General features: G+C 43.4%; 1 protein-coding gene across 1 annotated transcript in view; it reads right to left on the minus strand.

The window, feature by feature from the left end:
• Positions 1-20,585, minus strand: part of ADCY5 (adenylate cyclase 5) — a 276,967-nt gene that overhangs the window by 12,984 nt on the left and 243,398 nt on the right. The window contains exons 12-15 of the mRNA XM_044438027.1: positions 16,530-16,617; positions 8,176-8,292; positions 6,681-6,845; positions 5,199-5,374 (exon numbers count right to left, since the gene is read on the minus strand). Coding sequence (XP_044293962.1) covers positions 5,199-5,374; positions 6,681-6,845; positions 8,176-8,292; positions 16,530-16,617 — 546 coding nt within the window. The remainder of the gene's footprint in view (positions 1-5,198; positions 5,375-6,680; positions 6,846-8,175; positions 8,293-16,529; positions 16,618-20,585) is intronic.

Genomic DNA, 20,585 nt, shown 5'->3' on the forward strand with positions numbered 1-20,585 from the left:
CAGCTTGGCACTACCAGCTTTACTCATTTTATTGTGTGTCTATTTTATTGTGTTGTAAGCCGCCCCGAGGCTTTGGCAAGGGGCGGCATAGACATGTAATAATAATAATAATAATAATAATAATAATAATAATAATAATAATAATAATTAGTAAAAAAATATGGACTGATTACGAATAACAACATTGGGTGTTCTCTCTGTAAAATTCTCTGAATGAGGCAGCATCATTGCACAATATAAACCTCATCTAGAGGCACCCAAATGGAATGTCAGATGTCACATAAGGAACATGCATTCACAGCTCAGGTGAAATGCACAACCAATCTGCAGTGTCTGTGCTGCAATTTTTCACTTTGTGCACTGTGTGGCGCCATAACCACTTCCAAAGGATCAGCTGCACTAGTACAGTGAAAGGAAGAGGCTTGCCCCCCCCCCACACACACCTTTCAGTTTAATTTTATTGGAAGTGAGGGCATGATCTCTGCTTAGTGGAATGTACTAGAGGAAAGCTGGATGATTGGATACTGTAATATAAACCTGTGCTGCCTGGGAAAATTAAGGACATAGTTCCAGTGATGTAAACTCCTAAGAATAGGTATACAGAAATAAGCCTAATTCAGCAGGTCAGAAAGATTATGTAAAAACAGCCATTCCAAAACTAGGAAGAATTCTACAAAATGGTTTGGAAGGTGGCATGTACAGGACATGCTCCAAATTCAACAGTTTTGGAGATGGACCGATGGCTCGCAATCTAGTTTCTGCACATTTCTTGGGGATCTCGGTGAGACTTTCAGGCCCTTGCTGCTGTACTTGTGCTGCCAGACCCCATCAGAGGGCAGATCCAATGGGGTACCTATGTCCCCACCAATCCTCTTATGCCCTGTGAGTGGCAAAGGGACCAGCAGCAACATTGGAACGCTTAGCTGAATGCCAATCTCCCTGGGCTGTCAGCTAAGCCAAGTGGCTGGTGAGAACCCTGCTGCCTCTGGTGCACTGGAAGACACTGTGGGATGCAGAGGGTCAAACACGGACAGGCCTAATTTTATCAGTCCGGTGGTCTCATGTCAAGTCAAACAAACAGGCCAATTAAGTATTGGCTAGCATTCTTGCTGTCTGGCCCACGAGCAGTGCCAAACTCCCTGAGGAGTTTGCCAAACCCACCTCTGCTTGGTGGGGAAGGGAGGAGGGAAATTAAGTTTAGGATTAGCTTCTGGTATAGGGAAAAACTAATGTCACTATTTAGGAGGTTTAATTTGAAGGGTGTCTCTTACTAATGTCTTATACATTACTCTCATTGTGTTGCAAAGCCAGTCCTGGTTGGCCATCTTCAACATAATATTATAGCGAACTGCTTCTTGGCCTGATCTGCTGAGAATTGAAAGTGGGGAGAGAAACTAGCATTCCACAGTACTGGTTTGGACACTTAGAGCATGGTTTGGTTGCACCTGCCGAGCTTTTCCATTAGCCATTCCCTGGCTTATAGGTCAACTGGTATAAGAGAGTGACATGAGTCATCCGCAGAGCTCATTAATTCATGGGCAAAGCACACAGAGAATAATTAGGTGGCTTTGAGAGATAAGCCAATAAATTAACATACTACAATAAGCCTGCTCAGGTGTACTTGCTAGTAGTTTCACTAACCCTGAAACCTTCCTTAGATTTATATCCTGCCTTTTTCTTTTTTAAAGAACTCAAAGCAGCTTACATCATTCTCTTCCTCCTGCTCTCCATCTTATCCCCACAATAACATCCCTGTGAGGTGGGTTGGACTGAGAGTCTGTGACTGGCCCCAAGTCACTCAGTTGGCTCCATGGCTGAGCGGGGACTAGAACCCAGGTCACAGTCCCACACCCTTGACTACTGCACCACACTGGCTCCCTTTAGCCCAGCCTTTCTCCCCTCTGCTGATGCATCCATTGCCATGGGTATGTGGGGGGCAACAATCTGCACAGCAGAGTCTCTTCTATCCATGGAGACTTCCCCAGTGAGCCACAAGCCAGATTTTCTGGGTCCTGGATCATGTGGGCAGCCTCCACTGATACAGGAGGCTTCCCTGTTCGGACTGTCACCCTGGGCACATGCAGGGCAATGGGTGTGACAGCAAAGCAGGGCAGGGCTGGGGTGCTCCTCACAAGGTCAGGAAAACCAGTAACAACTAAGCCAGAACAGGGCAAATGTTCCCTGCACCCTGAAGTGCATACTCCTAGATTGTGGCCGCCTGCCTGTACTAAATACTTCCCACAGTCCGTAAATGGTTCACCATGAACTGAAGCCATAAGCATAAATGGAACTTTCAGAGAAAACAAAAATCATTTAATGAGCGGCAAGACTGCGGTTCCCAAATTTCTTTCTGGGAAAAACCTAATTATTTACCCCACCTTATTACTGACATCTTGATTGCACAGTGATGCAAATAATTGCCTTTAAGTGCTCTAATTCAGCCTGCTCTCAGCTTATCAACATTCCTTGCAGAATAAAAAGCCTGAAAGATGTTCTGTTTTCATATTATTCCTTCAATGAGTGCCCCTAATTTGCCATCACCCAAGTGGCTTACTCTCAGCCAAGCAATCAAAAGATGGAGAAAGGCAGTGCTGTGGTTCAGCCAGAGCGAAATGCGGCTTTATATACTGTGTTGCTTCACACACCAAAGACAACAGCAAAATGAGTGTTCCATGTATTGGAAGGGAAAGATGAAAATCACGAAGGGTTATGGGGCATGAAGTAATACCAATAAAAGTGGTGTTGCTTATCAGTGAACAAACTAAATTTCTGCAATGAACGATTTTTAATGCAGAAGAAACAGTTCATTGGTCAAGTTACCATTCTACATCTGTTCAATGCTATCTTATGCATGGTTAATAGAAAGTAAGTCTTTCTGTGTTCAGTGATAAGTAATTCCAGGCAAGCATGCCTTTGACTCGACCCTTGAAAAGTGTTCCTAGGAAGATTAGATGAAATAAACTCACTACAGACACAGTTTTACCCATGTAATTAGATGTTGACATTCTCCATAACTTTGAGACCTGATTCTTGCCTTGCTTGGCGTAGGAACTGCTATAAGCATGGCTGTTTACCTCCCTGCCATGTATCTAAAGGAAGCCATCTTTTCTGTAGGATGGATATGGTGCATCTGTACTGCCAGCCCAAGGAGGGGTGATGTGATACTGGAGTGGGATAGAAACATTTCATCAGCATCACCCAGAACCACTTCCTTGAAGCCTCACGAGGGAGAGCAGTTGTGTCAGATTAGCAGGGGGTGAAATGTAGGGCAGCAGCACCGAGTAGCCTGCATGCCAGAGTTTGTGCTCTTGTTCTTAGCAATGAAAGCCCCAAAGGCTGGAAATGGGAGCGAAAGCAAGGACAAGATGCGTCTGTTGCCATCAGAGCATTGCTCAGATTGCCTCTTGGTGCTCTCTTGGGAGCACATTACAAGGTTGGTCTTTTTTCTTTTTCTCCCCAAGCCTGATATTCCTGCAGAAAAGGCCAGTGACAACATTAAATGGTTTGAAAATTCACCCAAAGCGACTGTGGAGAAGACGGGCTATTGCTAGTAGTAAACTTTTATGTCTGAGCTGTACACTTAGCAGGATGAGGTGAAAATGAAGCGCTAAAGGGCTGAATAGAAGAATGACTGGTATAGGAAATGTAAGGGATGGCATTTCTGAATGTCCTTCAGGCATAGAAAACATAGAAACCAACTCCCTGAAATAATGCAACTTGAAGCAGGTTGCCTAGAACTCTTCTCCCTGAAGTGCTAGCTTTAGTTGCAAATGTTTAGGAGATTAACACTTGTAGTCAGATGTGGTACCATTGACTCCACCACCTCAAGAGTCTACCATCTCGTTTTCCTTCACATGTAGACCAAGTCATCAATGAGCCAGTACACTTTGATGAGTTGTTTCCAAACCTACACAGCTCCACCTACCCATTCTGGAATGTGCTGCCCATTACCATTACCAAAACCCCATTGCTTACTAGCTGACATATATTTAGCTGGATGTTAAGATCTGTTAAAATGAACTCATTTCAAGTGTGCATGTACAGGGCTGGCAGGCTAAGAAATAACTTGTAGCTGGAGGAAGAACCTTAGAGACAAAACCCTTTGATGTTTTGTTTAGACTTTTCACTTTCAAGTCACTGTTTCTTAGCTTTTTCCTCCTACTTGTTTCATACTAGGCCAGCAAAGTTTGCAAGCATTCCACGTGACTGAGGCACAGCCCCCCTTCTTCACACAAAAGGAACACATCTGCAAACCCAAACGCCATGTGCATGACAATTTCCAACTCTAGATGCCAGCAGAACAGAATAAGAAGCTATGCAAGGCCCTTCACATCTCATAGTGGCGACTCACTTGCTGATATTCCGTAGCCCCTCTATTTATATGCAGCTGTTTGTGTACCAATGTTGAACCTCAGGCCCATGGGTAAAATCTGGGCAAAACCTCTCTGGAAGATGAGGTGGCATTCCCTCATCTTTTGGTTTTGCTTCAGACTGCAGGTAGGAATTTAGGTGACCGGTACTCTTCCACAGTGCTTTTTTTGTCATAGAACATGTCGGAACAGAGTTCCAGCACCTTTTTCCAACAAATTTTCCAAGTTTTAAAAGTAACTTTTGAAAATTTGATGTTTGGTCCACGTGGATTTGAATCGCCCTGTCGAGCATAGCAGGTTGGCGGCAAAATCATTAAAACGGTGCATATGGACTGCTTGTGTGTCGAGTCCGATGAATGCGTACTTCATCCGCGCTGGATGTGATGGCACTGCTCGGCTTGTGACTGGTTGTGTGGTTGCGTGCTGAGTGCTTACTGCGGGCAGCGACCATTATGTTTCGTTACACAACTGACGTGTCTGTGTGTACAGTGATTGACTACATGCGAAAGGTAAATAATTTCATGCGTTCCGGCACCCTTTTTCTTACAAAAAAAGCACTGCTCTTCCATATAACAAAACATTCCCTATGCATTATAAAATGGTGAGGCTCAAACCTTTTCCCTGGCAGCTTGACTTCTGTGTGCAGGTGGCTTTAAAATTGGTTGGGGTTGAGCCTTGTTGAGTCCCTAGCTGCAACCAGAAGTGGTACAGTCCAAACACAGTTTCACCACTTCAGCTGTGACTCACAAGGACCAGAAAAAGTCTTGACAACCCAGGTGGATACAAGGGTCTCCTAAGAGTTTAAGGATGCTCCTTACAATCACTTACATGGCATTGGCTGTAACCAGAAGATCTGCGTTATTGAAGAGTGTAAGCCCCGGGACTTCCACAATGAGGACATATATAAATTCAATAATCAACATCAAGATGAGTTTCCCAATGCAGCTGATCTGGAGGAATACGGAGCAGGCCAGGAGGCTCAGTAAGACACTGTAGGTAAAATACTGTGTGGGAAGGGATTGGGAGGCAGGGGAGGGGAAAGAACGAGAAGGAAAAATTATCAGCAAAGAGGAGCAAATGCCAAATGCGCAGTGCTGCAAAGATCTGCTAAGAAGACGGAATCCTAGCTATGTATTAACACTCACCAACTTGAATGGATCCTTACAGTGAGGCTGACACATGCCATTCGCCTGCTTCCAGCAGCTCTGCAAGGAACCTGCCCCACCAGGCGAAACAGAACCCACCAACCATGCTTGGCACCTCACAGGCAGTCCATTGTGCTGCACTTATCCCCTGGCCGGTTCTCCTGTGCTCAACCAAATGTGTTTGCTTACTTCTGAGTGGATCTGGATAAGAGTACTCAGGTTTACTCAGAAGTCCCACAGACTTCAGTTAACTTCCATGCATAAGAGAGCCGGTGTGGTGTAGTGGTTAAGAGTGTGGTATCTGGAACTCAGTCGATCTGGGTTCTAGTCCCCGCTCAGCCATGGAGCCAACTGGGTGGCTCTGGGCCAGTCACAGACTCTCAGCCCAACCTGCCTCACAGGGTTGTTGTTGTGGGGATAAGATGGAGGAGGAGAATGATGTAAGCTGCCTTGAGCCCTTTGTAGGAAAAAGGCAGGATATAAATTGAAAAATAAGTAAATAAATAAGACTGCAGACTCACACTACCAAGAATTCATGGTGTAGAGAAGCAAATCAAATCAGGACTACATGGAGAGAGCTTATTACACAGGTCAGCAATAAAAAATATAACTATCCCACAGACAGTCAGAAGAAGGGCAGCTGGGAATTCTGCTGCCCCATTCTGTGTAAGATGCAGGCTTATGTCTACCCCTCACACAAGGAGAGATTAGTGCTCGATGGTAGAGAATGCTGCGTGGTACCAATGCTACCTCTACTTAGCCGTGAACCAATGAAATGAATGGGATTTAAGCTAGCCTACTATCGAACATGAGCCCTTGCAAGCCGCAAGTCCCAAGTTCAGTAGGGAGATTGGGTAGCAGGTCTAGGAGGGCTCTCTGCTCGAGATCATGCAGAGCCCCTGCATACAGCACTGAAGTCAGCGGGCAAAGTGTCAGACTCCGCATAAAGCAGCTCCACATACAGGGCCATAGCCCATGTTAGTTCTAATTCAATAGTCCATTCAAATGAATGGGATTTAATTAGTTGTCAATAACTTAAGCCTTATTTCTTTCAACGTAGCTACTCTCAGCAGGACTATCACAGGCTGCAAACCCTAGTTGGCGCCAGTGTTTCAAGGCATCCCAAAAACATACGCACATGCATGCAGGGCTTCGAGCAAAGTACCTCTGGAAAGTTGCAGCTTGGCTGGGAGCTGGCACAGAGCCCCTGAGCTGTCCCTAGGCTGTGGTTGGAAGCAGAGTACCTGACATGGCACACGTTCACCTCGTGCGGAGTGATGTTATACTCTGCAGCCACACAAGCACGGAGGTCCAAGGTACTGCATGTGAACTGGCAGAAGGGAAGAGACAAACATGAAAGAATGTCAAGGAGAAGGAGAACAACCAACCAATATTGTACATCATCTAAGATGTTAGACTAGAGATAATTTAAAAGGCACTAGGAAGCTAGCTCAATACAGATAACCCTTGGCCCAATTATGCAAGACATCCATTCAGATAACAGAGACACAGTGATGTTGATTAGCAGGAATGTTAAACTGGGCTGCATGCTTCCTTGATGGGTTTATTCACAGCTAACTCTACCCACAACCCACATACTATCCAACCCTGCCCACTTAATTCTTGGGTGCAGTACCTCAGGCCATGTGTCTCAAATTACTCCTGTGGGATTTCCCAGAAGGCCACACCCCTCTCCTCTGGCCCACCCTCTTTCCACCAACGACCAATCATTTGTGCTATCCTCCCGCTCCCCCCACCCCCACTCTAAAAGGTTGAAATACCTCCCCTAAGACTTAGTTATTGACAGTAACAGCTTTAAGCCAAGATATGCTGGCATTTTTTGGTCTGCCTGCTCTGCATTCCACCACAGGAATCCAACTCCTGAGATTTTAGCTGGAATGGAATTCAGCCTTGAAGCTTAAGCAGCTCAACACTCCTGATTTAATTCAAATGACATGAAAGACATGGGGTATTCCAGCAAAATCTTCCAGTTGGCTGAATGATCATCACTGCTCTGACACTGTATTTTGCAAATATAACAATGGTCAAGTCAAACTGTGGCAGTGATGGGTTAGAACAGTTTTCTCTAGCTGGGCACCTTCCTGCTTTGGACCTCGACACCAAAGAGCATGGCCAGCGATCAGGAATGCCGGGAGTCGAGGTCCAAAATATATGGAGAAATCAGAGTGGGTGAGAGGGATGAGGCAAACTGCTGTAACAGAGCGATGTCTGTTGCTACTGCACACACATACCAGCAGCAGAATACTCTACAGCAAGATGGGGTTAGGGTTGGGGCAACCCTTTTTGGACCATGAACATTTTTGTCATTTTGAGGGACCCTTTTTGGCACCCACCACAATGGCTGTCACAGAAGGCGCAACAAAGAACAACGGATCTTCCCCAAAGATCGCAGACAAGGCAGAGGTGGGGCCTGAGCCCCAGCAGTTTTGAACCCACACTTTTCAGCACCAACAGAAATGGTTGTACAGCAGTCCCAGCTGCAGAGAAGAAAAAGCATGCTTTCTTTTAAAGTGAGGAAACCACGAAAGGCGTCTAGGGAAGCAGTCATGCCTGCGGTTATCATCTACATATGCTCTAAAGCTTTTGGAGAATTGATAAATCACTGTGCAGCTAAATCAGGAAAAGGTAATACAACGTACCATGTTGACAAAGGCTGAGAGGAAAACTAATACAATGGTAAAGACCCCAACTATAGTGTTATTGGTCCTGGACTGAACAATCTTCCGTGACAGTGTCTGGAGTGGAGCTGGAAAAAGCTGGACATAAAGAAAGAAGATAGTCAAAGCCATTATTCTGTACAAGTGCTTGCAGGCTGAAGAATGAGAGGCATTGTCAGGTATAAGGGCTGATTTACATAGTGCAGAGGCACCTGTCTTCACCCAGACAACTGTGGGGTGCGGGGGGGGGGGTGACAACAGGAAAGCAGTACATACAATCGCTGGCTACATTGTTGTGCTGACTTGCTGCTCCATAGTGGGGATTTTGGCACCTAGGCAAAAATATCAGAGTATGTTGTGCAAAGCCAGGAAGACCTAAAGTTCAGGGCTGAGTATCCTCTGCACTTCTGAACATTTACCTGTTTACTATGGAACATTGTATTCCTGCCAGGGGACAAATTATTCTTATTCTTGTTATTAATTTCATTTTGGTACTGCGTGTAACTGAAGCTGGAACTCTATACCTGCATGTGTTTGTGTACTCCCTAGTAGTCTGCTTTTCCTTCTAAGGTCCAGCTTTCAAAGAATTGATTTTTCTATACCATGGAACAGTAAAATTAGGTGGACAATAGTTCAGGTGGAGCACAGAACTGTAGCATGGATGCTGGCGAATGCCCTGAGGCCCAGAACTATCCAAGGCACGGGGGCTCTAGCATCAACCAAGTCTACAAGGGCTGCTTAGGATCATTAGCATTGACCTGAATAAGTACATTAACTTTAAACAGTGCTGTGGGGGCTAGTGAGTTTTGGATCCCTGGAGGGTTTTGTTTTTTTTTTAATTTATTTGGGATTCTTATATGCCGCCCCATTCCCATAAGCCTTGGTTATTTTTGGATAGCTCATTTTCTGGTAGCTTTAGGCGAATGAGCCTTTCTTCTGTTCTTCCCCTGCACAGTTTTTTCACCAGGCTTTTTTGGTGGAAAATCTACTGAAACTTCAAATCTCCCACCCACATTTTAAATGCCACAAATTCAGGGAGAAATCAGAAAGATGCTTTTAGTGTAAAATTAAAATGTTGGAATTCTTTAGAATGTAAAAGCTTCCCTGTTGCGTGTTAATTCACCTCATCATAGCGCTACCCAATTCCATTCCTAGAGACAAATCCAAAACAGAGAAATAGCAACTCTGAAACCCATCATTATTACTGTACCAACTCGGCTCCTAGATTGTTGCTTTATTTTTTAAAAAGACAGTAAGAAATGACTTGCATATTGCTTCTTAGCAATGACTAACCACTCTGCCTCTCCTTTCTTGCTTCCCTTTCTTCTTGCACAGTTAGAGGGACCATATTTTGCTTCCTACACAAGCATAATTATGAAACCGTTTGATGACAAGAGGGTTGATTTTCTGGTGCCTGTTAGAAAAAGAGAGAGAAAAAACCTGCAGCAATGCAGAGTGTCTTTAAGCTGCTGCTTTTACCTGCATCTGGCACAAAAATGCCCGCTTGTCTCCTCCCATCAAGGAAAATGGAAGGGATAAAGCTAGATCAGGGTGGGCAAGCTCAGCAGGTCCAAGGGCCCACCTGCAACCCACAGGGGGTCACAGCCCTCTCCATCGTGACTGAAATGGTTGTAGCTTGGCTGGCTTAATTCAGTGGCCTAGCAGCCAAAAAGCACCATTTTCCTTTAGTGCTTCCCTGTGCAAGACCTTTTCCAGCAAAGTTTTGCTACTGCAGCCCTGCAGAATGTCAGCAGCAATCCTCTGCTTCTTTTGCGGGGCAGTGGATGCCACAAAAAAGCATGTGGTCTGCAGACCACATCTTGGCCACTCCCGAGGGTGACGACAGTGTAATAAAAGAGAGCAAAATGCTCTAAGATAATAAAACAAACCTGGCAATTTCCTTGCAGGAGGTTAAATTAGGCATGTTAGAATAACAGCTTTTGCGGCTACAGATGAATCACAGTGGTGTATCATCCTATTCTACACTGACAAGGACAAATTTGTGATTATGCACACTTTTCTGAACAGGATTCTCCTGCCATCTCTGCCTGATCAAAAGGTTTCAGGACACTGTATGGAGTGTTTGTCTAATCAAGCTTTCATTAAGCTCTGAAATAAGTCAAGAACTGAATAATTGCATTTTTGGGATTCTTAGTGATTGATGTCTTCTGGACAGATAACATATCCTGATCCTTGCAAGTTCTCAACGTTTCACAATCACACAGCATACCCATAAGAAGAAAAAAAATGGAGACACCCAAAGCAGCCAGGGTAGTTGCACAGGGATGAGCTGAGTTGTGAAGCAAACGGGTTATGCTTAACCTACCAAAGAAAAGGTTAAGGGAAGACATGTCAGCAGTCTTCGTGGGTCTTAAGAGACACAATTGTTCTCTGTTGCTTCAGAGGGTAAGACCAATGGAGGGGGAATGGAAGGAAGGAGTTTTTGGCTAAACATCAGGAGAAGCATCCTACTGGTGGGAAGCTCAACAGTGGGAAAAACTGCTCCAGGAGGTGGTGATTTCTCCTGTACTGGACATATTTAAGCACAGCCTGGACAGCCACCTGTCAAAGATGCTGTGGTTGCATCCTGAACAGAAGGTCTTTCATTGAGCTAGAGTTGAAATAGAAGAGCTCCAAGTTCCCTTCCAACTCTAAGATTTTATTATTGGGTGCTCAATATTCAGTGAGGTATAAAATCCAGATGTTCCCAGATTCACCCTCTGATGCTGTTCTGACTCTGTCCTGGAACCAGAGTCTGGCTCCATCCTTACTCAGAGCTCTCTCACAAGGAAAATAATTTATAAATGAAAAAATTCATAACTTTTAATAGAGACACAGTCTTATAAACTGGTTAGTACAGAAATGAAAGGAGTAGGGACATGAAAGTAGTAAGCAATGAAGCTCATAAAACATGCCTAAAGTTACAGCAACCTGAGTGGTACACCTTTAATAACATTTTAAATCCAAATCATCCAGAAGGGAGAAAACAAAATAACTAAGTCAGCAGAGAAGGAATCAAAGCAAGATTCCAAATTCTTACATTCAAGCAAACTGTTCTTTTCAGTATCAGAGATCACATCAGCATGGCCACCAACTGGACCTGAGAATGATGGGGTTGAATGGGTCACCTGCCTACTGATTTCCCTCTTCAGACTAGGTAAAACAAAGCATATCTCGAATCGAAAACCTGGTTATCCTTTTGGTGGGCAGTTTCGCTTTTACTGTATCTTCAGTTTACAAAAAGGACTATGGAAGCTAAGTTTGAAATGGAAGCCAAGTTCTTACAACTAACATCTCATCTCAGAAACACAAAAGCGCAGAGTCCAAGTGGGTCAACAGAAAGGTCAGGACTGTCAGCAGCCTACAATAAAATACTTGGCTACTCAGGTAATCATTCGGAGGCTAAGCACTGAAGTCAACAAGGCAAGGCAACGTAAAGGTCATAATCTTGAGTGCAGGGTTTGTCATCGGATATTTCATTAGGCATTAGCAGCCCCAGTAGCACTTTTCTGCTTAGATGATTTTTTCACCCTCAAAAGGAAATAAAAGAACACTTCAAGTTTTGTTGACGTTTTATATCATGGATGTGGAACCTCAGGTTCAGGACCCCAATCTGGCCCTTCTGTGGTCCCTAGCAGGCCACATTCCCTTCTTCTGACCCTGCACTCTTTCCTTGGCCATCAGCTGTTTGGTGGTTCCTGGCCTTTTGTGAAGTTTTCTTCCCAACATAAAAGGTTGGTTGAAATTGCTCTCCCAAGGCTTATGTAGGGGCAGAAGAGCTTCAACCTCACCCCCCCCCCCCACCCCAATGCTGGCATCCTTGGAACTTTGGACCAGTCCAGAAATCTGGGCATGAGGGAAGAAATCTCAGACAGTTTCTTGGTGGATGTGGAGCTCCTGCTGTACAGCTCCTGTGACTCCAATTCTCTGATAATTAAAAAAACAACCTTTGCAGAGAAGCCTCTCAGGGGCAGAAGCAGAAGATATGAGAGGACCTACTGATAACCTTAATTGAATGACTATTTAATTAAAATTAATGCAATATGCAAAGGAGATTCTGACTGAAACACAGAACCAAATGGAAACACATCGGAAGGCCAGCTAGTCCACCCCTCTGCTTAATGTGGGATGCAGGCAACATCCTTGGCAGGTGGCCACCAATCCTCTGATTAAATATTGAAAGCAAATATTGCAAGCATCCAGGGCAGCCTCCTATTCCACTGTTGAGCTGCTCTTGCCATTAGAAAATTTCTCCTAACATTTAGCCCAAGCCCCTTTCTGTACCATTTCCATCCACTGTATAATGAAATGTGTGCATTAGGAGAAATGCACACAATATTAATTTCTGTGAAGAATGAAAATGCAAAATGAATCATAAATAGGACACAACCAGTCTCACTGGAAATAGTGAAACTGGCGGAAACCTCACTAGCCCTGTTCCTCATGGGAATCAATTCCCAGGCCCAGTTAAAATACACAAATGGCTTGAGGAAATGCTACAAAAACCATTAACATTAAACCTTAAGTTTTTCTATTAGGCATTATTCCTGATGACTTTGATAAACAAGTTATATATCTGATTTTACATGTAATTACTGCAGCGAGGATTGCATTTGCCCAATACTGGAGGAGTGAAGAGCCACCCACTGAAGAGTTGATTTTAAAAAAGATTTTGGATTGTGTGGAGATGGACAGACTGACCTTGTCTTTGAAGAAGAAGGAAGATACATCTATCAAACTTGGAACTCTCTATTCTTGGTTAGAGAAACAGGACTATGCATAGAATTGAATATGGTTATTGATTGTAAAAAGATGTCAACCCAGTATGTCCGATGCCTTGAATAATTGTTGTTTTAGTGTTAGATTTGTAGAGAAAATAATTAAAAAATTGGAAAAAAAATTCCCAGGCCCATCCTTGGTTGTCTGTGTCAGGTTTTACTAAAGCATGGCATTCCCAACTGGACAAACTGCTCCAGATGTGGCCTGCCCAGCACAGAGAAGAGCAGAAAGAGAGCTTTTGTGTCTGCAACTGTAGTTCTTCTAGTGGTTGTCTGTGCATTCACACATATAGGTTCTGGGCCCGCAATTCCTCTTGGAAGAAAGGCTTCAGGCAGGTACAGAACCTTTATGGATGATGCACAGTGACCCAGGAGAAGAACATTACTGCCAGTGAGTTGGGTGCTACACTTCTGTTGAGGCAGTCTAAGATTGCTTTAGGTGCTGGCTCATGTTCAGTGTGCAATCCACTAAAACACCTTTTTTGTGCAATGCATTAAAATCTTTCCACATGTACTGTGGCTAAGCCATGTTCTCCATCCTGTTCTTGTGCCTTTGATCTTTTTTGTGCCTACACATAAGGCTATAGATTCCACTCTACTGAAGCTCACCCTGCTGATTTCATTTCTGTATTTTGCCGTCAAGGCCCTTTTGAAACTTGCTTCTGCTTTCTGTGGTGTTGAATTTGTGGTCACCCAGCTTTGTGTCATTTGCAACTTGCTAAGCTTCCCAGTACGCTTTTATCCAAGTAATGTATAGTGATCTGGAATGACACAGGCTTAGGACAGAGCCATGTAGCATGTCCTCCACTTGATGCAGAGCCATTAATCTGGAAAATTAACCATAAACTCGTCTACACATCTGTGGATCCACCTAACAGTACAAGCATCCAACACACATTTTACCACCTCATCAAGTGTTTTGGTGAAACTGAGATATGCTAAGCCTTCCTGACATGGTCTTCACAGGTTCTGGCTGCTTTGTTATAGTGATCCTTGCTTTTATGCCCCTCCTTCTATACTCTATACATGCCCCTTCCAAGTCTCAGCTCATCAGAAAACCCTGTGTGCGGTCACGCTAGCTCCTTTCAATGGCTCCCACTTTTCCTTCTCATGGGAAGAGTTTACAGTTAAGCTCTCAGCTCATTTTTCAGGATTTCCCATCCTTCTTGAACTGCAGTCTCCCACTTCCTTTCAGAATTTTCTAGCCTGCCCAACATCTCCCTGGGCTTTTTGAAACTGGCTTTCCTAAAGTCCGGGTCCATGTCCAACTGTGTTCCACTTCCATTGCCTTTGCTATCAAATTCCAAGATGACATGTTTACTCGCCCCAAGGTTCGTGCCACTTTCACTTCATCAACTGGTTCTTCCCTGCTCATCAGAGAAACAGGGAAATGCCTTTTCATGACTCAGTGACATAATTTATTCTTTGTAAAACAAACCCACAGATCTGGATTAAGCCAAAAGAAATCTACGGTCTTTTAGGGCATTGATTCCACCTTGGCAATGAATCTACTCTATATATACACACACACAGACACAGAACAGATTGAAAGGAAATATATCAAGAAAAAACCAATGCCTGTGAAAGCTCCGTGGGACTTTGAGGAAGGAAATGCACATTTAAGGCAGCTGTCATGCAGATGTGGATGAATAGTTTATAAACTCCAGTGATAGGAAAAGCTGCCAAAATGCCTTTGTGTGTTTTCCTCAAACACTGACGTTCTGAATGTCTATGAAAGGAACATAGAACTGGACATCTGAATGGCCAATATGGCCTCTCAAGGCTCTCCTCTGGCCCAAGGATTGCGTCTGACCTCAGGAACTCTCCCACTTATTAGGCAGCTTATCCATTTTCTCCCAAGCAAGCCAAGAAACAGGCAAAGCTTACTCCCCTGCAAACACCAGGGAGGACTGTTGAGACCCAAACTAAATGTGACGTATGGCTGTCAGCATACTATGCAATGGGTTTATTTATTTATTTAGGAGACTTCTATGCCGCCCCATTCGCCGAAGCCTCAGGGCAGCTCACATCCATAAATAAACTTCCATAGAATAATATAAATTAACAGTATAAATTAAATCGCCCTGGCCAAAGAATAAAATGAATAAATACTATTAACAATTAAAATGACATTTCGGGATCTGAAAGGTATAACGGATGCCACAGATATTCCTTTGCCTTTAAGTAGCAGCTGTTGAGGAGTATGATCTGAACCAAGTGGGCAGGAAGGAGGAAACCACGGAAGAGCCCTCTTGTGAGAATGAAAGCCTACGCACAGAAGCCCAGCTGAAGGAATCCCCTTCCTTCAGCTGTTTGGCACAGAGAAGAAGCTGCCACTGTTGTGCGCAAGGGTGCAACTTCTAGAAGCGACCACTGCTTCCCCTCAGGCACAGATACCCCCGCCTTGCATCCACTACTCAACAGAAATTCAGACTAAGTGACAAAGTTCATTTTCATTGTTGAATTATCGCATGGAAATAGGTGTGGTTTGGGGGGTGTTGTTTGATGGGGTGGCTTTGAGGTGTGGCTCTGACTATCATGAAGAGACCTCCCATTTCTAAATTTGCTGGCTGTGAGAAGCCATTCTTTTTTCCATACCAAATAGTAACTTTGGGGAACAGGCACATTTCACTGGGGCCAAGCATGGGAAAAAGTTTAACATTTCCCTGCAAGTATGTCACAAGCCTGACCCTGATCAGGGGCTCTTGTGGCTGCTGTCTAGAGAGGCTTTAAACAAAGAAACACACAACACCAAACTATTTGTATAATGTTTATACAATGTTTATAATATCATTTGTTCCCAAGATGCATAAGGGAAAACCTGTGACAGGGCCTCTTGTGCTGCCCACATGGGGCATGGGGGGGGGCTTAAAGACCCCTTAAGTTGTGCTTTGAAAGGAATGTCTGATCTGCATAATTACGGGAATACACAGCCTATCATAAACCCATGCATGTTGCAGAGATCTCCTTAGAGGAAAAGAGATATGCAAATGTAAAGTAGAGATAAAAGTCTGAAGAAAGCCAGACTGTAGATTTTATTAGACTGTCAAGATCTAAAAGTATGCAAAGATAAAAAGTATACATGCATAGAAAACATATATGGGGATATTGTCTGTGAGATGTTTGCATGGAGTTGGCATGGGCACAGGATAAATTGGCTGAAGGATAGAATTGGCCAAACTTGGAGAAGAGTGTAAGACTGACATTTAATTTTCTTTCATTATTTTAATGGTGAGTTACAAGAGTTCTATTTCTGCCCAATAAACTTTATTTTGATTCATTTTAAAGATCAATGTACCATTCAACTTACTAATAGTGCTACCAAGAAACCCAGTATTTACTCTGCACAGAAATATCTGTTGGAAACCTTGTGCAGTTCAATGGGCATTCAAACTGTTTCTTTGCCATCCTGTAAGCAGTCATTAATTGAAATAAATAACAGCAAGCACAGCAGCAGCAGCAGCAAGAGGATTTGTCAGCCTAAAAACTGGCTGGATAATCTAAACTTTATCTAAATTTCACATCCAAAGCAAAGCTCTTTAGCTTATTATAACTCACCTTTACGCAGGAGTAAATGACAGAAACAAACACTACTGTCGTCAGGATCACAAAACAGGTCAAGTAAAATCCCAGCATAAATGTGGAGCTGAAATGAGAGAACACATGTGTGGGAAGTGGGCATTAAAATGAAAGATGGTACAGCATAAGCACTGGCAGACACAGAACCAGAGAGGCTGTGCAGATCAGGTGCAGCCAGGGCAATCCAGCAGTTCCTTTAAATTATGAATACACATGGAAAAGAAACAGAGAAGCTGCATCTTCAATAGGAAGCAATATCCTGACGGGCTGATCCTTGTGAGGGTGAGCAAGTATTTTAGGATGAGAGCAGGCCAATCCCCAGGTCAGCAGTAAAGAAAACAATACACGTGGAATGCAGCTTAGTGGATTTGATCATGGAAGCATCTGCAATCAAGCACCGTACACAATCCACACTGTTCTCAGTCTGCACGTGGTGTTATATTCTGAAATCCAGAAACAATATTCATTCTTATTGGTTGTTTAAAACAAGCCAAAGCTTTTGTATGTTACCATCACCACCACATTTAGTATTGGTGAAGTACTTTAAACAAGGGAGAACAGGGAGAAGCTGCTTTCCTTTGTACCACTGTCTGCTCATATAAACAATTTCTCATTAGGCACTATTATTAGTTTCATGTAGTTGACAGGAAAAAAAATACTTTATTGCCAAAGGTACCACTGGTCAGGTGGCCTAATTCATAAAGATAGATAAAATTCTGTGCCCAAATCTTTTGATTCTTAAAAAGGGAAAGAAAACAGAAAACAGGGAAATGTAACTTCAAATGTAACGATGGATTTGCACAATGTATATCAGTGCTGGTGGGACAGTGAAATGCTTTCTCCTGTGTCCCAGCCTGACATGCCTTGTTCAGGATCTCTGCTCCCCACCCCTTTTGCCTCCTTCCTATCTGTTCCCTCCCACAACAAACTCTTAGCATTCAGTGAACATGTTCAGTCCTCATTAGGATGCTTATGATTTTGGCCAGCAAGGTTTTCCCCAAATATGCTGATATCTCCCTCTTGCTTCAAAGTAGCTCTGCCTTGGCTGCTGCAACATCTGAGTTTCTATTTCATATCTAAATTTTAGTCATGTTCTATCCAGTAGTATAAAAGCACAAAAAAGCTTTCTTCAATAATTCTTCTTTTGATTTAGTTGAATGCATTAACTTGGATAGTAGCAAGAGCGGGAAGATTCTGGGAGCAAAATCTATGAAAGTGAGCCTTCAGATAGCATTTAGTGCCTATCGGTTCACAGCATGCTCACAAACCAGTTTAGCTGTGATGGCTTCCTTTCAGAAAATCTCAGGGACTGGAGTCTGTGCTGAGAATTTTCCACTTGAGCCTGCATAGTCACACAAGTCCTCTACGTAGAAAAAACATCCCTTGCCTTCGCTCAAACGATACATGACATGCTTGATTGGGGAATGGGAGATGGATGAGGGGATTTTAGCACTTTTCCCTGTGCCATTTTCTCTGATGAAAGCAACTTCGCTCTTATTTAAACTGCTATTTTCCCTGAGGGGCAGGCAGCAGCTTAAGTTGGCGAGATTTTGATTAAACACCCCATCCCTCATCCCTTGACACTTCACTCCAGTCTAATTCAGCCTCCCTGCCTTCAACAAAAGGACAAACGACGGAGACCAGTCATACATCTTCTAGTGCCGGTTCAGTCTGACCTCTTAGGTGAAAGAATTCCTTCTGCAACTATGTACACCTGCAACTTAAATATGCCCTTTGAATATCACTGGAAATATCATTAAATGTAATTGTTTTCTAATGAGTAATACTTGCATCAATGTTACCAACAAATTTAATTACCAATTTGATTACCAAACCACCCTGCACCTCTTCAGTGTTTTATGAGTGTTTTCCATGAAGAAAGCTCATACAGAAGCAACTAGGTGGTGAAAGAGGCATGGAGCTTGTTTTTCCATACCCACAAAGAAATGCTCCTGCAGATCTTTGCTGGTATCACCTATTATGGTAGCATAAGGGAACTGCTTTAACAGTACACAACAGTCTGACAAAATGGTTAAAATTTTTGAACTGGGACTCATGAGGTCTCAGTTCTAGTTCCCACTTGGCCATTAAGCTCACTGGATACTTTGGGGCAGTTGCTGACCTACCTCACGGGGTTATTTTTGTATTGTTGTGCTGATAAAACGAAGAGGCGGAGAATATCATAAGCTGTCTTGGGCTCCTTTCCAGGGAAAGAAAGGTGGGGTAGAAATGTAGTATAACAACAAGGTTTACCAAAACCCTGAGATCCACCAAGTGGAACCTGGTGCAAAGGACTCTCAAGTGAGAGTTAAAAGTTCAAGATATGTATTAATAAGTGTTAAATAAGTAGCATGCAGGGGACCCTTGCTTGCATTCTTACAGGGCCCTGATCTGGATTAGGATAACCACATGCAAATAGGGGAGGCTTAAACCAGGGCTGTTGAAGCCCTCAGATGCATTAAAAGGTAATGTTATCCTTTGTATGCTGGCTCCACCTCTTTTACTTCAACCCTGCCCACCACTATAACACAAGAGCTTCTTCAACATGAAATTCAGTTCTTGATTTGAAAGAGGCTCAACATCCTTGGTTTAAACCTTCTACCTAGGCACTTGTTTCTGAAAATCCCCCACCCCACTGCTGCACATAGATAAAAAAAGTATAGGGAAGGCCTTCAGTAGCACCATTTGATTGTTTGTTTTTGCAAGGGGCAGGACTTGCTTTAGAGTGTGCAAGAAAGTGAGGTTCAGAAGCATTCTACGTATTTGACAAGCCATGTGCATTGTCACTAGGATTTAAAACATTTTGAGCCCAACCATTTGTTTGGAATAGCAGAACTTGACTGAGATCACAACCCTTCCACACAAGAAAGCCACTCCAGCTTACCACGTGTTTCTTTGTATCAGCAGTACAATTTTGGGTGTGCAATGACTAATTACTCCGTTCCATCATTGGGAATCAGAGATCCCTGCATATCTGTTGCAAATAATTCCCCAATAGATTGAGATTTGCCTAGTTCTGGTTATTGGACTGAGACTGTCAAGCCTGAGCAGGACCATTATGCTCTTTGGAAACATAATTTTGTCTTCTTAGCAGCCCTTAGTGAACATTCATAATACAGACAGACAAGCTAATATAATATTCATTTGCTTCCCTCAGAGCTGAGAACAGTAGTTCTGGGAGGGAGAGCTAGGAATATTTAGCACAGTGTCCTAAAAACCCCCACAGTTCCTAGAATTATCTAGTGGAAGTCATGAGAGCTTCATTGGAGTAACGCCAATGCAAATTTGTAGGGAAGGACTCAACTGGGAAGATGTTTCCCCCAAGGAATTTATCCTGAAGCCACACTCCTGATGGCTTTTAGCCTCTCCTAAAGCTGTTAGAATGAAAAGGAACTGCTAATGGTATTTGTGATGTGTCTTTTGATTGCAATGAGTCTAAGCCTGTCTGCTATGACCCAGCTGTCAACACATGCACTAATTTGAAGCACTACTAAGCAGTGAGCCAGTCCATTTGTTTACACCGCTTTATTATGGTAAAAAAATAATAAAGAGGGCACTGCTCCACCATCCAAAACCTTGTGTGCTACAGTACAGTAGGAACTGAAATGCACCTAAGGCTTCTACAGATTCAGCAAATAATATTTTAGGCTACACCGATCTGTATGTTTAGATGGAAAGCAGTCCTACAATGCCTAGCATGCTCCAGCCAGTCAGTCTAAAGGTGCACAGGACTTATTAATTAACTAATTAATTAATTAATTAATTAAAACATTTCTATGCCGCCCCTTGCCGAAGCCTCGGGGCGGCTCACAACATCGAAGTTGTTCTCAACTTAGTTCAGAATTTGCACCATTCATGGCTACCTTTGCATTGGCTGGGTTCAGACAGCACAATAATAAGCCACGGTGTCTCCTTGCTATGACTGGTCTATGCTGTTGTCTATACCATGCATAATGCTGTATTTCATCATGGTAAGTTTGGTCTTTAGAAATCATGAGAAGAAACAAGAGTTTGTTCTATAGTTTCTCTGTGCCA

This window comes from Varanus komodoensis, unplaced genomic scaffold, assembly GCF_004798865.1.
Source record: "Varanus komodoensis strain SLA01 unplaced genomic scaffold, ASM479886v1 scaffold32, whole genome shotgun sequence".
Lineage (NCBI taxonomy): Eukaryota > Metazoa > Chordata > Lepidosauria > Squamata > Varanidae > Varanus > Varanus komodoensis.